This window comes from Vicugna pacos, chromosome 11 (genome assembly GCF_048564905.1).
Source record: "Vicugna pacos chromosome 11, VicPac4, whole genome shotgun sequence".
Classification (NCBI taxonomy): domain Eukaryota; kingdom Metazoa; phylum Chordata; class Mammalia; order Artiodactyla; family Camelidae; genus Vicugna; species Vicugna pacos.
Genome location: NC_132997.1, coordinates 37851774 through 37873574, shown reverse-complemented (window position 1 = coordinate 37873574; position 21801 = coordinate 37851774). Strand labels below are relative to the sequence as shown.

Below are 21801 nucleotides of genomic sequence, written 5' to 3'. Positions count from 1 at the left end.
TTTTTTGGTGGGGGGAGGTAATTAGGTTTTTAATTTATTCTTAGAGGAGGCACTGGGGATTGAACCCAGAACCTCATGCATGCTAAGCACGCGCTCTACCACTGAGCTATACACCACCCCACTACGGGGAATGGTCTTTGTGGGTCGCACTTTGAGAGAAAGAGGGTGTGAATCAATGTCGCATTTTGCCTTCAAAACTCAGAAACTGAGTGTCTGGATCATGAGGATACACTCAGCACTGCTCAGCGTAGGCTTGCTCAGTTTATGAAGAAAAATGCAACTTGGCCCACATAATCGGCGCCAGCTGCATCCCCCACCACCCAGCCATGCTAAGATCAGCCTCGTCACTTCCTGCCATCAATTTCATCTGATCACACTATTTGTATAAAAGAATAGACATTTCTGTCTGAAGCCAGCTCAGCTCTCTTCCCCACCTTTCTCCAGGGAAGCTGATTCTTAGGAAGACCAAGAGTGACTAAATGGAAAAATATGGGAGAAGGGGGATGGTGGGCAGACAGACAGACACACAGAGAGGTCACTGCATTTCTTTTCAACCATGTTTCTTATTCTCTCTCCAGCCGGCATGGCCCTGGGAGCCTCACGCTGGGTGGTTGCCCGGAATACATCTTGTGTCAGGCAGGAGCGGAGCTGGGGTTGACCACCACCGGTTCCTTACCGTTGAAGCCTCCGTTTGTGCTTCTCAGGTCTGAGGAATCGTTATCAAACAGGTGCTTCCTGATCATGCAAATCTTCAGGGCCAGGAAGCCGGCCGAGATGGCGATGCCCAGAGCAGTCCCGATGAGGGCGTATTTCATATCTGACGGGCAGGGAGGAATTGAACCAGGGGCTGCGATCAGTCACCACCCTGCAAACATCTTCTATGGCTCCTTTTATGCTAGGATGGATTTCAGATTCAGGCACCTTAACATTCCATGCTCCAACCCACTGAGGCCAGCCTCATTTTCCACTCTCCTGGGAGCACACTGCCTCCCTGCCCTTCCACCTGCACCCCTTCTCCTCTTCCTGGAACCCCATCTCTGGTCCCTTAGCTGAGGAAACCATTCCTGAGTGGCTGATGCCTCATTTCTCTGGCCTCCTGTAGCCGTCCTCACTTATCTCTGCATCAGTTCATTTATGGAGTATGTTTTGATGGCTTGCTCTGTAGTGAGCACTGAAGGCAAGAGACTAAGCCTTCGAGTCCATCTTGAGGAGCCTGCAGTCAGTGGCAGAGGAGAAGAGCTCACTCTAATGCCAGGTGACAGGGTGGGCCGGTGTGGGAGCCAGGAGCCTTCCCAGAGAAGGTGCCCGGCAAGCTGCACTGTGCTAGGTGAGCTGATCCCTGAGGTGGAGGGAGGGGCTGGCGAGGGCATGGAAGCCAGGCAGAGCCCACTGTCTAGGGGCTCACGGCTGCGGTGCAGGGCACTGTAGGTGCAAATAAAACGTCTTTCAACAAATTAAAAAAAAAATCATCTCCTAGAGAGTGGAAGGAGGTGGCCCTGATGACTCATGTCCCCTTTGAGGGCAGTTTCTCTTGCAGCATGCCCCCGGGATGAAGCTGTGTTAGCCACTCAGGCAGCCCTGGAGGGGGCACTGCTCTGGTTTTGTGATGACTGGCAGGAGACGCATATCAGGACACCCCACCAGAGTGCCTCCTCCCGCCCCTCAGCCCTGCACCCAGAATCAGCCAGGCGGCCACTTACCAGTTTCGGTCCCAGCAGACTTGCCCATTGCTAACACTTGAACTCCTCCAACATCTGCGAAGACCGAAAACCCAGAGTCTGGTTAGAACAGAACTGCTGGCCGTGATCAGGCCAGGGGGTCAGGGGTCAAACCTTGTTCTAATTCCAAGCCTTCTTGGAAATCTGGTGACCTCTGTGCCCCATGGGCCCACGTGGGGCCCATCCACCCACCCACACACCACAGATATGATCCTGGTTTTGTCAATTCTTTGAATGAGATTCATTGTTCCTTTACATTAATTCTTACATTAATCCTGCCACACCAGCCAGGTTGAAAACCATTTCAAGGGTGGGACAAGGTATTTTGCACATGGTAGGGCTGGACCGCTCCCGCCACTGAACAGAGCTGACTTCCGGGTTGATGCCAGAAAGTCTGAGCTACGTGAGCTACACGCTCGCACTGGGGCCTTTCTGACTTGTCTGGCCCCTTGGTGCCTTTATCGGGCAGAAGGCAGGGGACAGGGCAGAGCAGGGCATCGGTGCATGGAGCCAAGCCCACTGAGGGACGGTCTTTTCCCCTGCCCCACTCACACACAGACATCGTCCTTCGGTCCCCTCCTTGGGGGTCTTTCCCCTGATGACCATCACCTTGACCATCTTGCAGCATAAAAGCTTTATATGAGCCCAAGATGAAACTTGAACAGAGGAAACAGAAAGGACACAAGTCAGAAAGAGCAAGATGGAAAGAGATGGAGAACCAGAGAGACACAAGGAGACATGCGGACAGAGGGACACACACTGCTTCTCGGCTCTGAGAAGCTCAGACTGCTGGCAGGAGGGCTGGGGAGGAAAGGGGAGAAAGAATGTCTAGAGTCCAAAAATGCCTGGCCCTGCCCTCCCTGACAGCACCAGGCTCCAGTCATCACCAGGCTGCCAGCATCCTTCATCAGCCTCGCCCACCAAATGCATCGGCTCCTTAGATACCACCCTCCATGCTCCTAGTCGGGAGGCTGCCCCGGTCCCTGGCCCCAGAGGGGCTCTCCTGCCCCAGGTCAGGGACTGAGTGAGTGCCCTCCATGGGGGCACTGCTCTTACAGCTGCAAGTGACAAACCTGGGGAGTGGGCCGCGCTGTGTGCTCCACCAGGCCACATCCCATCCTGGTAATTCCTGCTAGCCAGCCAGACGGCCACTCGGCGGCAGCCTTTCCCCTCCTCGGGGAGGGAAATCCTCCACCGCCCTCCCCCCTGCGCTCTGTGTCTCCGGCCTGAGCTCTAAGGAGCCCCTGGGTGAGGATCCGTCATAAACATACTTATGCCCCAGCCACCCCCATCTTTGCCTCCTGCCAGGGTCATGGGCTGGGGGAGTCCCTCCTGGACCATAGATCCCTGTGAGCCCCCAGCACCGATCTCCCCTGACTCTGCAAAGTAGCTGGAGATGGATGGCCCGAGCAGAGCTGGTCTGCAGGAGCAGCCAGAGGCCTGCGGAGCTCTCCTGCCTTCAGGTCTGTGAGAGCCCCAGGAGGAGGCCACGCTGCGCTCTCTTTGCTGGATTTCTCCGTGTTCTCTCATGCAGACATGAAGGAGGAACTTAGCATCCAGAAGATGGTCTCTCAGACCCGGGGGACAGTACCAAGGCAGGGGTCCTGGGTGTCAGGGACCTTGTTGACCAGTAGATTCAGAGAGCTGTAGTAGGTACAGTGCTGCCCAAGTCTGACTTGATCACTGACACTCCTCGCTCGGACCGTCCACACTGAGCCGGGCAGGCACAGAGAGCAGAAGCCAAAGTCCTGGGGCACAGCCCTCGCTGCTGCCAAGAGCAGAGAGCTTGGGGACTGCCTCTGGGTGGGCCACTAAGGGTCCAGGGCAGCCTCCACCCACACAGTCTCCGTGTGCCCAGGTGGGTCCCTGCACCCAGGAGTTCTCATCAAGCCACATACCTGAGGCTACACCTGCCTAGGGGATGGTGCCTTTTTCTAAGATGCACAAAGGCACCATCACGGCTCGGAGTCTAGACTCTCTGCTGCTTCCTCATGTCCTGTTTGGACCATGTGCTGACTGCCCAGACACTCCACCCCTCCCTGCAAAATAGCCAGGCTCCCGTCCCGCCTCTCTGCAGCCCCACCCCACTCAGTCCTGCAGAGCAGGGCCTGCTCTCTGCAAGTCATGTCCCACCAGGAAGGAATCTCTTGCACGGGTAAATCGTCCTGAGGCCTGGGGGGTCCCTGGGCCACCCTCCCCCTGTCCTGAGGGGGCAGACTTCAGAGAAGATGGGCAGGGCTGCTGTAGAGAGCAAGCGGACAGCTCAGGGTGGCCCGCCCCGTCTGGGTTGGAATCTGACCCCCTCAGAGCCCATCCCTGACGTTCAGCCTTCCTGTGCTGTCCACACCTGTTGGGCCCACCCTCCATGGGGGCTAGCCCTCTTCACCACCCTTATTTGGGCAGAATCAGGCTGTGTGTTTCCCGTTGTGGGGCAGTGGGCGTGCGTGCCCGCAGATGTCATTCTATAAGTATCTGACCTAAAAATAGGGAGAGGCTGCCCTAAGTGTTTGTCAATTGCTGCCTGGCCATTTCCATCTTGGAACTTAAATATTGCAGAATGGCTCCTAACTTTAGATCGCATACATTCCAACATTCTCGGCTTGAGGAAGGGGTTTCAAATGTCTAGAACCAGCATCCAACTTCTCATAACAGAGTCTGCACATAGGGATGAGGTACCTGCGGTGTGCATGGCCCTCGTGCCTCGGGGGATCTAAGAGCCACCCAGGACCCCGGTCTCCCGTGAAGGAGCTTACAGAGTGATGGGGAGACAAGATTTACACTGAAGAGATCAGTGTCATGGATAATGTCCAGCATCTTCCTGCAAACCCAGTCTCCAAGAGCTGGAGGGAGTCTGAATTGGGGGTGTGAGGGGTGAACACTCGCTGTGTGGCCCACCCACCTCCCCTGACCCCTCAGCTGCAGGCAGCACCTTGGCTTTCCTTTGGGGAACCATCTCCGTGGGGTCCCAAGGCTGGCTCCAGGATGAATGTGTGAACCACACCTGATTAATTAGATATTACTTCTTCCTGTCAGCAGTGACTGGTTGAGTTGGGGCAGGTGATCCTATACAGGCCAGTAAGACTCAGCTCTGGGACTTTGGGGCAAATACTGAGAAAGAAGAGTGTCTTCTGGAACTGGCAACTGTGGGGCTGAGGATGGTCCATGAGGTGGAGGGAACCTACTGAGACTGAAGCCCCCATAGAAAGAAGAGGGTCAGGCAGAGATCAAGTCTGAGATAGCTTTTGAGCCCCTGAATCCAGCCTTGCCTGAAGCATCCCTTCTTGACTTTTCAGCCAGCTCAGTAAGGAAACACCTTCTTTATCTTAGTTTTATCTGAGCTAGGTAAATGTCACCTACATTCAGGAGAGTCCTAATGACTTAGGTGGCAGGTCCTTCACACAGCAGAGAGTGCTGGCTGCCAACGAGGAGCTGTCACAGCACAGTCTCAAAGAAACCCAACTGGGATCCACAAGCTAAGCAAGCCTGTGTACCACTGGGCCTTTGCACATGCTGCTCTTGTTGATGCAATGCCTCTCCTGTCTCCACAGAAAGCTCTTACTTACTCTTCAAGACTTAGCACAAAGTCACCTCCTCTGGAACTCCCCTTCCTCTCTGCTGGCTCAAGATCTCCACCCTCCCGCCACCACCTCATCACACCCCTGCCACTGCGCTGTTTGTATAGCCCCACAGAATGTTCTCCGGCTCGAAGGACACACTTCAGATAGTCCCCAAGTGAGCTGTTTCTCCCCAGGCCCAGGCTGATAAGTGAGACTTCTTTGGAGGTTAGTTTCTCCTCCTGGCAGTTTCAAGCAGAAGGTGAAAGGGGAGCATCCTGAACTGATGGGAAAGTACCCTCCGCATTACTGTTAAACTGGAAGTGGCTTGAAGTGATAAGATCAAGTTTCTAGCGCTGAGCGATGATGAGGGCTCGGGAGGAAGTGGAGTTCAGCCATAGAGAAACTGAGTGACAGCATTGCTCCTGTGACTCTGAGACCAGGGACACCCATGCAACACGTGTGGAACACAGATGGACACGTGTGGCTGCCATCGCTGCGGACGTACCAGGTCCAAGAACAGCACAGCCCGACCCCACTGTGGGGGAGGATCAGAAAGGGGATTGGAAGTGCAGAGCGAAAGGGGACAGGCCGGTGATGCCTCACAGTATGGTTTGAGCCTGGGCCTCACTTTTCTCACCTGAAAATGGGGCCTTCAGACCCTGACACGTTGAAGGGACATACTGAGAAAGCTCTTTCTTTTGCCCGTTTGTCCCCAGCCTCTCTGCAATGGAAGCTGACCTTGGAGTCCCAGCAGAACCCAGGGCAGACTTTTCTAATTGGGCTGGTTTGGGGGCTGTGGGTGCTGGTGGCCCCTTTCCTCCTGAGAGCTCACAATGGGTCTGCTTCTCAGAAAAACAAGGTCAGTGGCCATGGCCCTGTCGCTCCACCTGGGGCTATTTGATGCTGTAAATTAGGGATGTGAAGTCCAGATACGGCAAGAAGGCTTCAGTCCTGTTCTGAGCAGGATGCCGGAGGACTCTGAGTTGGCCAGGGTTATACAGCACCCCTGCTCCCAGCAGCTGCTATATTTGTTCTGGGGTCTAGAACCTTCCTGTGACCCGGCTGTGACTTGCAAGGACCTCAGGCTTCCTGCTCAGAAGCTAAGAAACGACCTGAAATTGCACTTCCCCGATACCCTCTTCCGGTCTCATTAAAGAGGCTGCAGGTGCCAAACTTCATGTAAACAGGACACTGCTGCATCTCTCCCATGGGCACCAGCATTCCTTTCTTCCTGTGAGAGTGCCTAGACGTGGGGCAGAAGCCACCCCGAAGCTGTGCAGGTTCGTGAGGGACAGCAGAAGGGCAACAGAGGAGCCAGGGGAACAAAGCAGAGACGCCTCCACGATGGGGTGGGAGCTTGGGGACACCTCCTTGGTTTCCATGGATCCCCATCTGTGGCAAGAGAGCATCCGGAGCCACACAGATTGCTCGCTCCCAAACCTAGCTCAGGACCATGCAGACCCTGGCCCACAGTGGGCCCTGACTCCTGGGAGATTGGCAGTGAGTAAGGGATTGCACACATGGGGGTCCCTGCTAACACCTGGAAGCGCACAGCCATCAGCCGTCCAGGAGGACCAAGGGAGACCTGGTCCAACCTGGGGCCATCAAAGAAGGTCTCCTGGAGTCAACAGCACCATTTAAATTAAAACAAAGGGACAAGTAGGAGTCAGTGAAGATGGCGGGGGAGTGGGGAATGGGGGCAGGCGGGGGAGGTGCCCAGGCAGAGAAAGAGACACCAGCCAAGGCCAGGAGGCCCGAGCGGGCATAAGGGCTTGGCAATCAAGAAGGTGGCTCCATGGGTCAGAGAGGCAAAGGGGCACAGGTAAGCTGAGGCCCTCGGAGCCTTGCAGAGGAGGGGGACAGGACAGACAGCCAGGACCTGGCCGCCCCGGGCAGGAGCTGGAGGCAGAAGGCCACAGGAGGCCACCAGAAGGGATGGAGTGCTGACCTGAGACAGTGAAACACCAAGGGGAAATGCCTGCAGCTTCCAGAAATAGCCTCATAATGAAGAGGAAGACAATAATGGTGGGTGACCAGACGGTATCAAAACCTTTGCCCGCTTTGTTTTTCCGGAGCAGCCTTTGCTAATTAATTCTTAACGATTCACACACTGGGATTAAAACACTCAGCTCCAGAAGCCAAACTGATCAATACCCTTCCAGGCTAATGGAGGGGCTGGAGGCAGAGAGCAGGCTCCGGCCCAAGGTGGATCCAAGGCTGCTCCAGGCACGGGGAGGGCTTCCAAAGCAGCACGCCCCCCTCCCCCGACCCCGGGAGTCCCAGGTCCACGCTGGCCAGAAGCTGGTGACATATACACACTATCATGCCTCGCCAGGGAGCTGCTGAAACCTCAAGGGAGCTAGAAGTGCGTGGAAGCCAGGGGTAGCCTGAGGCTGCCCCGGTGGGAGGCCCCGGCCAGAGGACCCACAGCCGGGACACCCAGCTGACTCTACACTCACCCATGGAGGGGTTTGCTCCACCTACAAATGTCTCTGTGGAGTTGTGAAACCCACCTCTGCCCCCGCAGTGGGTGGGCAGGAATGATACTTGGAACCAGAACATCTGAGTCCGCATTCTGCCACTGCTCAGCCCATGGCCTTGGGCCAGATGTGACATGGTTTCTGGCTCAGTGGCCCCTGTGCGATGGGGCTGACTACAGGAAGCTTGCTGGCCACCTACAGAGTGTGGCTCCGAGGACCCCCCTCCCAGATGGGTGGATGCAGACTGAGGTGCAGGCAGGAACCATCCTCCAAGGGCACTCAGCCACCACTTGACACAGGTCCTCAGCTTTCCAGGGGGCTACAGGATAGGTGGGGGCAGAGCATACCAGGAGCCGGCCCTCGGGAGGCGCTTATGTCCTCCCCACCGAGGACTCAGGTCTCTGTTCTTGCCTCTAGAAGGCTGTGGAATTCCAGGTGGGGGACGGCCCACCCACTCAACACTGGGGCTTCAGACCAAAGAGCCATTTTCAGGAGCGAGTCTCTGGGCTTGCCTTTGCAGAGAGAGCAGGGGAGGCTGGAAGCAGTGCAGAATAACTAATTAATGATGGTAAAGTATTGTGGAAGAGGAAAGCGTTGCATAACCGCTAAGTGGTGGGGTTATTATTATTCATGCAATATTCATACCGAGCTCTTCAGCCTCAGTGAAGCTTCGCTCCAAAGTCCTCAGGGATCTGGCAGAGCAGCGCATGTGCCCAGGGGGCGGGGCTGTGGGATGACAGCTGGCCTGGCCCTCAGGGAAGGGGCTGTGATGCTGCAGTGAAAACAGCCACACCCGGCCAACAAGAGCCCGGAAACCTTGGCCACACAGAGCCATCTGCCTCCATCACTGAGCCCTACTGTGTGCCAAGGTCTGTGCCAGGCATTTCCACCCTAGTCATCTTTTTAAAGGCCGCTTCCAACATTCACAGAGCCCAGGGCATCACCAATCTAAATATTTAAAAGTTAGAGATCAAGCCACATACAGGACCCCACCCCTCCCCAAGGCCCCCACCTGGCGGGGTCCCTGCAGTCCACTCCCCAGGGGTCACCTTCAGGAGGGGAACTCTCCCCACTTCCTCCTGCCAGGATCTTCTGAACAGAGTAGGGGCAAGTCAGGTCTGGCCTGGGCCTCCTGGAAAGACCGGACCCTTCCAGATTCGGGATGGGACTGGCTCAGTCTGACGCCCCCGATGGGCCTCCCACCAACACCTCACTTTCCCAATGGACTCCTGGGCAGAGTTGAGATGCCCTCAAACTAGCCCACTAAGTGGAGGGAGGCAGTGCAGTGTGGTTATCTGGGAGCTGGGTCTGCGAAGGAATGCCCGTTGCTCATTGAAATAAAAGCTGTCCCCCCTCCCCTCTCTAGTTCCCAGCCCCCGACCAAGCTGCACTTCCCCTCCCCTCGCTTTCAGCTGCTCAACCCACAGGCGAGTCCCTCTCCCTTACATCTGCATGCTGACCCAGCTCCCGAACTCTCAGAGACTTTCTGAGAAGACCAAGAAGAAAAACCATCTTTGCATTCGGTTGGGTGTGTGTGTGACCTGGGGGGACCCTCCAAAGCCAGGGAGGGGCGGGGCCCCTCTTGGGGAACACAGTCCTCATTTCGCTGGGAAGTACTGGCAGGTGATGCGTCCTGTAGGGTCACATACCGAGTAGGAGAGCTGTGGGGTCTGAAGCTGGACCAGCCAGGCTCCACAGAAGGGTCTCACGCCAGCACACAGGGAGGACAGGGGCCCTAAGTGGACCACAGGTTCTTAACACGTCATGTGACTAGTGCACATCTCCAGCTCGGGAGGACCTCAGCTCTTTGTACCCCAAGGTCACCTCAGGGACCCTCTCTGAGTATCTCCAGAGCCTTCCCTGGGTCAGCTTAGCTGCCCCGGGCTGTGGCCACACAGCCTCGGGCTGGCCCTGTCCAGCGTTGTCTTCTGTGGGGCGGAGCCTGGGCACAGGCTGAGACAGACGCGGCCCCTTCACCCACACCCCCGACCTCAGGCCACGTGCTGCTGCCAGTGGCGAGCACGTGGTGCGGCCTCAGAAGCCAGCCTAGACCCTGCTGGCATGACCCTAGACAAATCCAGGCTGTCTTCCCTCTCCTAAGAAATCTCTTAATTGCCAGCCTGATGTCGGCCACACTGAGATGCAGGGGGCTCTCCTTCCCTTAATATGCCCTTCAGGATAAGACCATCTTCCTCCCCATGGCTCACCTGCCCTCCTCCACTCACCTGCCAGCCTGATCCCACACTGCCCTCCAGCCTGTGCTGCCCTCCCTGCATCCCTCCTGTGTCAATCAGATTTGGGGAGCAAGAACTCTGGGGTGGGCCCTGTAGCAGGGCTGGGGAGGCCCTGTAACCCCAGTAAATGCTTATCTGTCCTGGCAGCAGTGGGAAGCTGCTGAAGGAGTCAGCCAGGCAGAGGCATAATCAATTTGCTCTCAACAAAACTCCTCCTCCAAGAAGCCCTCCCAGATACCCTAGTTTGAATCAAGGGCTCCTCCTCTGTTTCCGTCCATGTTGCCTCATCTCAGTACTTAACACACCACATTGCAACTGTCTTCCCCAGAGACCGTCAACTCCTTTGGACCCGACTCACTTATTTTTGTGTCTCAGCAGAGTCTGGTGAAAATCACTATTTGCTTAACTTAAGAGAAAGCAATGATGTCCATGTGTCCCAGTCTTCTGGCATAGCCCATGGGCCCATCTCTAGGGTCTTCATTTCGTCCACTGGACATCAGCTCCTTGATGACGTGGCCCAAGGGTTTGCACAGGTCTCTGAGGTGGGTGCAGCCAGGTTCCAGGCAGAAATTCCCCAGCTGCTCATCTGTTTCATTCAGACAAGCGGGAAGAGCGAGCCCAGTTCATCTTACTGAGAACCATTAGCCAGTTATTTAATGGAATCAAATTTAATAAAAGGAGCAGTTCAAGCAATTCTGGTGGATAAATGAGGGTCTGGGCGTGACAGAGATGCTTACAGGACTTTAAAGAGGAAGCACAGTGGTTTAATTTGGGAGAGAGTGAAAAAGTCTGCTGATCAGTGTGTCAGTCAGAGCAGTTCTGGTTCTGAGCCTCTCAGCGGTAGCTCCTACCCAGGGTACAGGGTCGCCCCTCCTGCCTTCACCTCAAGGGGCATTTCACCCCTTCAGGAGTCTCTTGGATCAGGAATGCGTGTCTGAGAGATGTTAGGTGGCCCAGAGCCCCTTCCCAAACAGCGTCCCTTTGAATCACCCATCCTCCGGGCTCTTACAAACTCCTTTCAGACTTCCATTCCTGGGAAGATGGGCTAAGCTTACTCTTCCCGCGTTTTCTCACTAAGTAGAGCAAAAAACCCTAGATAGTACATAAAAAATCCACGTAAGAAGATCTATCCTGAAAGGGGGAGAGGGGAAGGCAAACTGGCTGAGGACCTTGGGGGAGCCCCCTGGAAGTAGCATGTGGCCAGAGGTCATGTGTGGCTGAGTCATTGATGTCTGTCTCATGGTGTCTGACTCTTAAAAAGATGAGTCAGTCAACCAGATTTTTATTCTCCTCTAAGATTTCTAAATTGTTTGACAGTTAAAGCTAAAAACTGACACATGTCTCATATAGTTCTCAATATATGTAGAAGAAATATTTAAGAGAGTAAAGGGATACAGAGGCACAATTTCTACACTTCATATGAAATGATAAAATGTTGACACCAGTAGATGGTAATACATTTTACATAAATATATATATATATATATATATATATATATATATATATATATATATATAAAATGTAATATCCAGAGCAACCACTCAAAAAGCTATGAAAAGCAATATACTCAAAAACACTACAGACAAATCAAAACGGAATTCTAAAAAATGGTCCAGTAACACACTGGAGAAAAATAAATGAAAAACAGGGAGTGATTAGAAGTCAAAATATAAAATGGCGGACTGAATGCTCGAACATATTGGTAACAACATTAAGAGTAAATTGCCTAAATTGTGCTGAACACTGGAATTTGACACAACACTGTAAAATGATTATGAATCAATAAAAAATGTTAAAAAAAAAAGAGTAAATTGCCTAAATTTGCCAATTAAAAAACAGATTTTTGGGGGGGAGGAGGGTATAGCTCAAGTGGTAGAATGCATGCTTAGCATGCATGAGGTCCTGGGCTCAATTCCCAGCACCTCCTCCAAATATAAATAAATAAGCCCAATTACCCCCACCTCATAAAAGAAAAAGAGAAAAAACAAATTTTCAAGGTCAATTTTAAAAACAACTGAGCTAGAGGCTCTCTACAAGAAACTTGCTCCAAGTATTACACAAGTAGGTTGAAATTAAAAAGATAGAAAAATAGATGTCATGCAAACATTAACAAACAGAAAGAAGGAGTGATTATATGCTACATTACAAAGTGATGAAAGAGTCCATCCACAAAGCAGACACAGTAATCATAAATGTCTATACATCGGACAACAGAGTTGCAAAATATATAAAGCAGAAACTGATAAAACTGAAAGAAAAAAATAGACAAATGCACAATTATAGCTGAAGGTTTCAACAGACCTCTCTCAATAATTGATCAAATAGCTAGACAGAAAATCAATAATAGTTTTTTTAAAAATTCAACCATACTATCAAGCAATAAGACCCAACACCAGCAGAATACACATTCTCTTCAAGTGCTCAGATAAGATATACTAAGATAGTCTATACTCTGGGTCAAACCTCAACAAATTTAGAAGAATTTAAATCATACAAAGAGTGTTCTCTGATCACAATGGACTCAACTAAAAATAATGATAGAAAGATAACAGGAAAACTTCCAAACACTAAGAAACTAACAACACTTCTAAATAATTCATTGGTCAGAAAGAAAGTCTGAAGGGAAAGTTAAAAATATATTAACTGAATGAAAAGGAAAACATGCATATCAAAATTTGTAGGACACAGCCAAAGCAGTGCTGAGAGGGCAATTGATAGCACTAAAATGCTTACATTGGAAAAGATGAGAAGTCATAAGTCAATAATCTAATATCCCTCTTGAAGAAACCAGAAGAAAAACATCAAAATAAAGCCAAAGCCAGCAGAAGGAAATAAACAATAAAGATTAGAGCAGAAATCAATGAGATTGAAGACAAAAATAATAGAGAAAAACAGTGAAACAAAAACCTGGTTCTTTGAAAAGACCAATAAAGTTGAGAGACCTCTAACCAGACTGACAAAGGAAAAAAGAAGGAAAACATCAATTACCAGTAACAGAAATGAAACAGTATCACAGATCCTACAGACACGAGAAAGATAATGAGAATGCCACAAACAACTTCACATGTAAAATCCTGATGACTTAGATAAAATGGACAAATTCCTCAACAATTACAAATATCACAACTTACTCAACACAAAAGAATACTATGAATAGCCTTTTCCTGTTAAGTCCTTCCCTTTGAAATAGCCCTTACCTTATTAAAGAAATTGAATTCATAATCTACAAACTCCCAAAAAAGAAATCTCCAGGCTCAGTTCCATGGAAGAAGTCTAGCAAATGCGTAAAGAAAAATCAACACCAATTCTACACAATCCCACCCAGAAAATAGAATGGGAGGAAGCACTTCCTAATTGATTTCATGAAGCCAGCATTACTGTGACATTAAAACCAGATGAAATAAATGCAAAAACATTTTTTTAAAGAAAAGAAAATAAAAAGAAGCTACACACTAGTGTCCCTCATGAAGAAAGATTCAAAAATTCTTACTAAAATATTATCAGGTAGAATTCAGCAAGTTAAAAGGATTATATATTATGATTAAATAGAGTTTATTTAGGGATATAAGGCTGGTTTGATATTCAAAAATCCATCGATGTAATCCATCACATTAACAAGCTAAAGAGGAAGGAATCAATGACCATATTAAGTGATGCAAGAAAAGCATTTGACAGAATTCTACACCAACTCATGACACTCTCAGAATGGAGGAACAGAGGGAAGTTCCTTCAGCTTGATAAAAAAAAATCTACTAAAATACATTTACCAAAAAAACCTACAGCTAATATCACAATGTTGAAAAACAAGATGTTTTCCCACTAAGATGGAGAACATACCTGTGTAACACAGTACTGGAAGCTCCTGCCAGTCTGGTAAGGCAAGAAAAGGAAATAAAAGGCAAGCTTTTCAGAAAGGAAGAAATAAAACTGTCCCCATTTGCAGATGTTATCATGGTCTACGTGGAAAATCTCAAGGGATCTAAAAATTAACTCCTAGAACTAATAAGTGAGTTCGGCGAAGGGGCAGGATAACAAGATCTACACACACAAGTCAATTCCACTCCTATACACTAAAAATGACACCTAGAAAGATAAAATTTAAATATCATACAATTTATAATTGCTCAAAAAATACTTAGGTGAAAATCTAACAATATATGTACAGGTCTCATATTAAAAACACTGCAACACTGAGAGAAATAAAAAAAAGCATCTTAATAAATATAAATACACACTGAGTTCATGAAAACTCAGCATAGTAAAGATGTCAAATCTCCCCAAATTGACCTATAGATTTAATGTAATTCCTAGCAAAAGTCCAGCAAGATTTTTTGTTGATAGAGATAAGATTATTCCACAATTTACACAGAAAGGTAAAGGAAGTAGACTTGCTAGAAACTTTTTTTGAAAGTGAAGACTGCAGTAGGAAGGGTGCTCTGCCACGGTGAAACCTATATACGAACAGAAATCAAGACTCTGTGGTGTTGGCAAAGGGATGAACACGTACATCAATGGAAAGAAAAGATAGCCCAGAAAAATGTCCACACAGGTATGGTCAACTGATACTTTGATGAGGGAGCAAAATCAATTCAATAGAAGAATAGTTTTATCAACCCATGATGCGGGAGCAATTGAGTATCCTTAGGCAAAGAAAGAAAGAGAGTGAGAAAAAGAGGAAGGAAGGAAGGATGGATGGAAGGAAGGAAAAAAGGAAAGGAAAAGAAAAAAATATTACCCAGATCTAAATTCACAAATGAAGATCAGATTTAAATGCAAAATATAAATCTATGTAACTTTCAGGAGAACATGTCAGATAAAATCTTTGCGAATTAGGGCTTGGTGAAAACTCCTCAGACACAATATTAAAAGCATGATCCGTACAAGAAAAAGATCAGTAAATTAGACTTAGTTAAAACTAAGTAACTTGCTCTGTGAGAGGCCCTGTGATGAGGAACAGACAAGCTGGAGACTGAGAGAAACTACCTGCAAAACACATAATTGACAAAGAACTCAAATCCAAAATATATTAAGAACTCTTAAAATTCAACAGCAAAAACAAACAAAACAAAAGACAAGCAATCGAATTAGAAAATGGGTGAAAAATCATAAAGAGAATTCCGACTCTCTCAGGAAATTTCTGCTTGCCTCCCAGGGTCCTTAGCCTCTTCCTTTACCCTCCGCTGACTTTCTGAGAGACCCTGGTGCACGTTTTCTTTTGCTGTATTTGTGGTAACTTGTTACACAGCCAAAGAAAACGAAGACAGCAGGAATTCTTTTTCCCTGGAATCCACACACCACACAATTCTGAAACATCATCTTGGCAGGAATCTAGAGCTGGGGAAAAGCTGTCAGGAAAGATTTTTACAAAGATCTCAGGGACTAAGTGCCAAGGAATAAAGTGATGACTTTGACTTGTAAGATAAAAACGAATTTAATTCTCTTTACCCCGGCCTCTGCCATCTTTTCATTATAAATTAAGGGGAGGAGAAATCTCTCTTCAATAACTCTGGCTCCTTCAGTGAAGAATGTTTTAGGCCCTGGAACATAATTAAAGTGATATTGTATTATAATAATACATAGATTTCAGCGGGTGCTTTCCAACGGAATTAAAACGAAGACAGATGGCCGACATTTTGGTTAGAATTAGAGTCCACAGGAATATTTTGCATGGCAGCTTCTTAAAAAGGAAAATGCAAACCTCTAATAAAATGCTTTGAAATTTCACCAGATATTTTCAATTGCTCTTGTTAGAGCAATATTTTAGCAAAATTTTAAAATATTGATCAGTTGGTGGTTAAGTGGCAAATAATTTATTTAGAATTGTGACAATCATAATCCAAATCCTGGTCCTGAATCTTTTACCATTATGTCAAAAATACATTAGCCTTCCCCAGGAAGTCGTCCTGGGCCTCCCAATGTGAACCCTGAGGATGGAAGTTCAGTTCTAGAGTTTTCTGGTGGGAAATGGACCCCCGGAATCTGGTCAGTAGGATGTCAGGCAAACCCTGAAATGAGGGATGTTCCATGAGAAAAGGGAGATGGAAGCTTCTTGAACATCAGTGTCATAAACGCTGAACAAAAGCTGTGGGGGTGTTTCAGGTTAAAGAAGGCTGAAGAGACACGGTTACCAAACACAGCACCTGCTCCTCCCCACCCCTGGCTCCTTGGCTGAGATGCAATGAAAGCTGCAAAGGGCATTGTTGGGGCCCCTGAAAACATTGGTCTATGATAGATTATGTGAAAACATTTTGTCAACATTAAATTTCCTGAAGTTGATAACTGTCCTGGGACTGTGATTATGTGAGAGATTTTCTTTATGCTGAAGAAACACACATTAATGTACTTAGGGTTTTTTAAAAAAGTGATGGGTACAAGTTAATTGTAAATGGCTCAGAAAAAAAACTCTCTCTATATATGGGAAGATTTGTTTTATATAAATATATCTGTATATTTTCCCTATATATCTCTATATAGATAGATATAGGTTATAGATATAAATATCTCCATTTGCTTTATTATATGAACATATTTAGAGAGGAAGATGGTGAGAGAGAGAACATAAGGCAAATGAGGAAATTTGTTTAAGAAATCAGCAACTCACACGAGCGTGCTTTGTACTATTCCTATTCTTGCAACTTGCAACTTGAAATTACTTAGAAATAAACTGAATGAAGAGTTTGAAAAGTCATGTCAGTTTTGCATGCTGATACCACTTTCCAGTCTCACTGAGAGGCAGTTTGGTGTTAGGGCTAAAAATACAGGCTTTGGGCATCCGGGTAGAGGGTGGGAAACCCCATGAAAAAGATGGCAGGGCCCCTACTCTCCTGCCAGCACCATCCGGTTCCCTGGCCCGGTGGCATTATCTCGCTTTTTAATTCTGAAATGGCTTACTTCTAGAAAAGTGGGAGTTACCCCTAAGATTCTGTTGGTTCCCTGAGCTAACTCCTGATTGGTCCATTTGTAATGCCTCATTTGCCTGGAGCTCACTCCTGGTTGGTTTATTTCTATCACTCCTGATTGGTCCATTTCTACAAAGTTCATTCCTGATTAGTCAACTTTGTTACACCTTATTTACATATGACGTTGCAAAGTATAGACTGGCAGCCTATAAAAGGCCTGTGTAAACCTACACACGGGGTCCAGAGCTTGGAGTGTTAACTCCTCTGGGTCAGCTGGTGTAATAAACCTGAGTTCTCCAATCCTCTGAGTGCTGCTTTGTCTTTCACCTGGATCCAGGTTGCTGTCACAACTGAGCTGTAACACTGAGCTGTAACACACTTTGCTGCAACAGGTGCTTCCATTTGAATCCAAGCATTCTCACTTTTGGGTTACAGCATCTCTGGTAAGCCACTCTGTTGCTCTTTCTCTCAGTTTCCTGATCTGTGAAATGGGCATAATGATGATGATAGTTATCAATAAGCACGTCTACCTTGTGGGCTATTTGTGAGAAATGATCGAGGTCTACACAGAAATGCTGAGAGCAGCACCAAACCAGAATCACCCTCAGGAAGTGGACTTTTATGATGCTTTTCAAGGAATGCACACAATTACTCTATATGCAACAGTAAGGGTGTGGAAAGAGCCAAGATGAATCTAAGGCACAAAAGAAAAAGAAGGAGAAGAGGAGAGGAGAGGAGGAGGGGGAAGAGGGAGGAGGAGGAGGGGGAAGAGGGAGGAGGAGGAGGGGGAAGAGGGAGGAGGAGGGGGAAGAGGGAGGAGGAGGGGGAAGAGGGAGGAGGAGGGGGAAGAGGGAGGAGGAGGGGGAAGAGGGAGGAGGAGGGGGAAGAGGGAGGAGGAGGAGGGGGAGGAGGAGGGGGAGGAGGAAGGGGGATCTTACCTACAAGAAATCAAGTTTCCTAAGCTGTAGTAAATAAAACAGTGTGACATGAACCCAGTGTAAACAGATACAAAAAGCAGCACAGAATAGGAAGCCCATTAACAGTTCAAACACGCGTTAAGCAGGTATAGAATAGAAGAAGCATTGCAAAGCAGGAGACAAAGTAAAGCTTACTAAATAAATGATAGGACAATTAATGTTTCGTAACTAAAATTAGCCCATACACGAAAATAATTTCCAAATAAATTAAAGACCTAGTCATGAAAAATGCAACCACTTTCAAGTTAAAAGAAAAAGAGTTTCTTAGACAAGACAGGAAAACAAAACACACAAAAAGGAAAAGATCAATCTTTGATTATATCACATTCAGAGACTTCTGCAGAGCAAACATAAAAGATAAGTAACACACTGAGAAAAATATTTGCGATGCATGACACAAATAACTAATATCCAGAAAAGACCAATCACCAAGTGAAACTAACAGGAAGTTTACAGAAAAAGAAATCTGTTTGGTAAGTACAGGGGAAATGGTTATTCTCACTAGCCATCAGCAACACAGAGCCTAAAAACTTGGAGGTGATATTTTATAACTCTGACTACCAAAAGAAAAATAAAGAGAGAGAGAAGTCCGACAATTTTGAGGATTACTGAATCTGTAGGGGGACAGACAGTCCAGAGTGCACTGATGGGGAGCAATTCCCATAAGAGAGTTGTACATACAAATGACACAGTAACTCCTCATCCAGGTGTGCCTCCTAGGAATGCGAACAGCTGCATGTGGGTTCTAGGAGGTAGGACTGAGAAGGCTCACTGCAGCTTCCGTGGTCATGCAAAAAGTAAGAAACAACCTAAATTTGGTCAAACTGGAATAGATAATGAAATTATGATGTGGTGTTTCAGCAGAATCACAGAGGTGGTTAAAATGAATATGCTTGATTCATAGGCTCAGAATGAGAAGACACAGATGTTACCCATGCGAGGGTGGTACTCAGGTCAACATTTTAACACCTAGAAAGCAACACAGAAAGTAAGCACAGTCAAAGCAGGGGTGCTGCTTCCTCTGGAGAGGGAGGGAGGAAAACAAGACAGAGGAGGCGAGCCAGCCCCATCTCTGATGCTCTGTTTCTTTGACGGATGTGCTGATTTTTCTATCTCCTTTTATGTACAGGTGTCTTTAAAAAGAACCAAATTTTTAAATGTGTTAACACTCAGGCTGTTGGGTCAATGGACATTGTTACATGGATCTCAGCTTTAAAAATAGTTTCAGATTTGTTATATTCATCCATTTATTTTATTTCTTAGAGTTGACATGTAAATGATAGCACACACTGTTTGTCTTTCTCTGTCTGACTTATTTCACTTAGCATAATACCCTCCACGTCCACCCATATTGTTGCAAATGGCAACATTCTGTTCTTTTAGGGCTAATAGTCCATTGTATATTTATACCACATCTTTAGCCCTTCATCTGTTGTTGGATACACAGGTTATTTCTGTCTTGGTTATTTTGTTTTATTTTTTAAATTGAAGTCTTGTCAGTCTACGATGTTGCATCAATTTCTGGCGTGCAGAACATTAGCCCTCCCCATCTCTTTCCCCTTTGGTAACCATAGTTTGTTTTCTACATGGTTGGTACTACCTTTATACCCAAGTTACAGATGGGAAAACTGAGCACTGGGAGGAAGACTACACATGCTTAACCACTACTATCTCTACTAATAATATCCAAAACACTAACTAGCTATGATACCTTGACCAAGTGATTAAAACCTTGTCCACAAAATGCAGATAATAGGGGGACCTATTTCATAGAGTTGTCATGGGGACTGCATGAGCTAATGTGAAGTGTTTATTTAGCAGAACGTGCAGCGTATCATAAGCACTCAGAAATGTTGGCTGTTACTATTTCTTTTATTACTTGTGAGCCTGAGCACTTTATAGGTTTACTGTCTATTTGCAATTCTTCAATGAATTGTCTGTTCAAATAATTTGCACATTTTTTTCATCAGGTTTCATAAATTTAAACTTTTCCTTCCAGGACAGAGTGGTTTGTGTATTTACATGGGTCAAAAGCAGAATTAAGTGTTAGAACATCTGCCACCTTACCAGGTACACTTTGCATTATCTGTCCTGCATGTCCTTAGTTCTTGCTTGCCAGTTCTTGCCATCCCCTCACTGCCACCGTCATTTGTTACACATGCCCATTTCTGGGTGTAAACTGATAGGCGCCGAGGCTGCTGTCCGTCTGACATACTAGCTCTCTGGGCTTGGTAAAGGCTTCAGAGTCCTGAATCATTTGACCCATGTCCAGGATACAGGCTATCACTCCAGAGACAGAACATTAATTCTAGAGACAGCCTGCTGGCCTCTGAGCCTTGACTCGGTGCAAGTTCTGGGAAAGAGCATCTCTGTGGATACAACAGATGTCCATTGCCTTTTTAAGAAATAACGGTTGATGTTAAAAGGAGATTTTGCAAAGATGCATGACTCTTGCCTTTTCTATCTGTTTCTATGCATATTTCTAACCATCACTCTACCTTGATCTCTATCTGTCTTGGCTTCTTCCTCTCTGCCCTTCTGATCTGATATTTCTTCTGCTATATCTGGCCCTACTTTTCTGTTGGTCTCTGCCTCTCTCCCTCCTTCCTTCTTTTGATCACAGGATTAAAGATGACTTTAAAAATTAAAGATTCTTCTGGGTAACTCCCAGCCTACTTTACTCCATAATAAGATGGATTCACATTAGTGACAGAGAGGCATCTATGCAGCTACATTTTCTCATTTTATGTAATTATTTTGATTTGACTGAATTAAATTTAGCTTAATTTTCACATGATCCTACAAGGTAAGTATTACCATCCTCCCTTTTATTGGCTCAGAAACTGAGACTCAAGGAAGCTTGCTCTGTTTGCCAGCAATGGAGCCATGGCTTGAAGCCAGATTTGTCTAGGTCCCAAGCCCAGAGATCTTTCTGCCACAGGAAACTTCCCATTCTCCAATGGCCCAGAAGCATTTGTAAGTTGCAGCTGGAATGTGACAGACAGGAGTGCTGCTTACTGTCTGGTCAAAGTGAGGAAAGCCATCTGTCCAAAGGGACACACACATGTTTTAGAGACTGAGCCCCGATGAGCTAATGTGCCCCACTATCCCAGTCACCGAAGCACCCCCTGCCACGCAACAGGGACGTACACCCCTCTTCCCGCATGCTTCACTTACCCAGGAGGAGGACAAGGGCTCTCAGCATGCGGATCCCCAAGCGCATGCTGCCTGTCTGCTCCTGGCTCCTTGAAAGGGCGGGCTGAGTGGCCCGCCTCGGTGGGGACAGGAGCCAAGCCTCACGTGACAGATGGGGAAGGAAGCCGCCGCCACAGCCCAACACGGCTCAGTTCCTCTCTGCCCTGTCATCCTTGTCTGTGAAGTGGCAGGAGGGAGCTGGCCCACAATGAGGGTTCATCGTGGTGTGGTGGGGCAGGGGGAAGAGGGATGGGTACTGGTCCTCACTCAACATTATCTCCTGTAATCTTCCTCACTCAGGGCCAAACCCAAGTGGGGCTGGGTGCAGTTCCTTGCCCAAAGACCCCAGCCCGTAAGTCTCAGAAAGGGATGTGGGCAAAGCTTGTCTGCTGGGATGTCTAGCTCCTACAGTGGCCCCCATGGCTTTGTGGGGCGGAGACAGGAAGTGCCCCCGAGCCCACAGCACTGCCCCATCACTGTTTTTGTGACATAGACTCCTTTACGTCTGGGGCAGCCTATGACTCTCTCCTCAGAATAACATTTTTAAATGTCCAGAATAAAGTACATAGGGGTTATAAAAGAAACTAGTTATTTTGAAATACAGTTATCAAAATATTTAAAAAACAGCCTTGTGATACAGAAACACACGTGCTCCTTTACCCACACAGGAAATAGCAAGATTAGCAGCAGGTGAAAATCCTACCACCATCTTGACGTCGTGATGATCATAAACGGTATTT

At 47.6% G+C, this 21801-nt stretch overlaps 1 protein-coding gene across 1 annotated transcript in view; it reads right to left on the bottom strand.

Annotated features, from left to right (window-relative positions):
* TMEM273 (transmembrane protein 273) overlaps positions 1-21147 on the bottom strand; it is a 32575-nt gene extending 11428 nt beyond the window's left edge. Inside the window, exons 1-3 of the mRNA XM_015249365.3 lie at positions 21044-21147; positions 1701-1754; positions 677-817 (exon numbers count right to left, since the gene is read on the bottom strand). Of these exons, the coding sequence (XP_015104851.2) occupies positions 677-817; positions 1701-1754; positions 21044-21089 (241 nt within the window). The 5' untranslated portion in view covers positions 21090-21147. The remainder of the gene's footprint in view (positions 1-676; positions 818-1700; positions 1755-21043) is intronic.
* Positions 21148-21801: the final 654 nt, after the last annotated feature.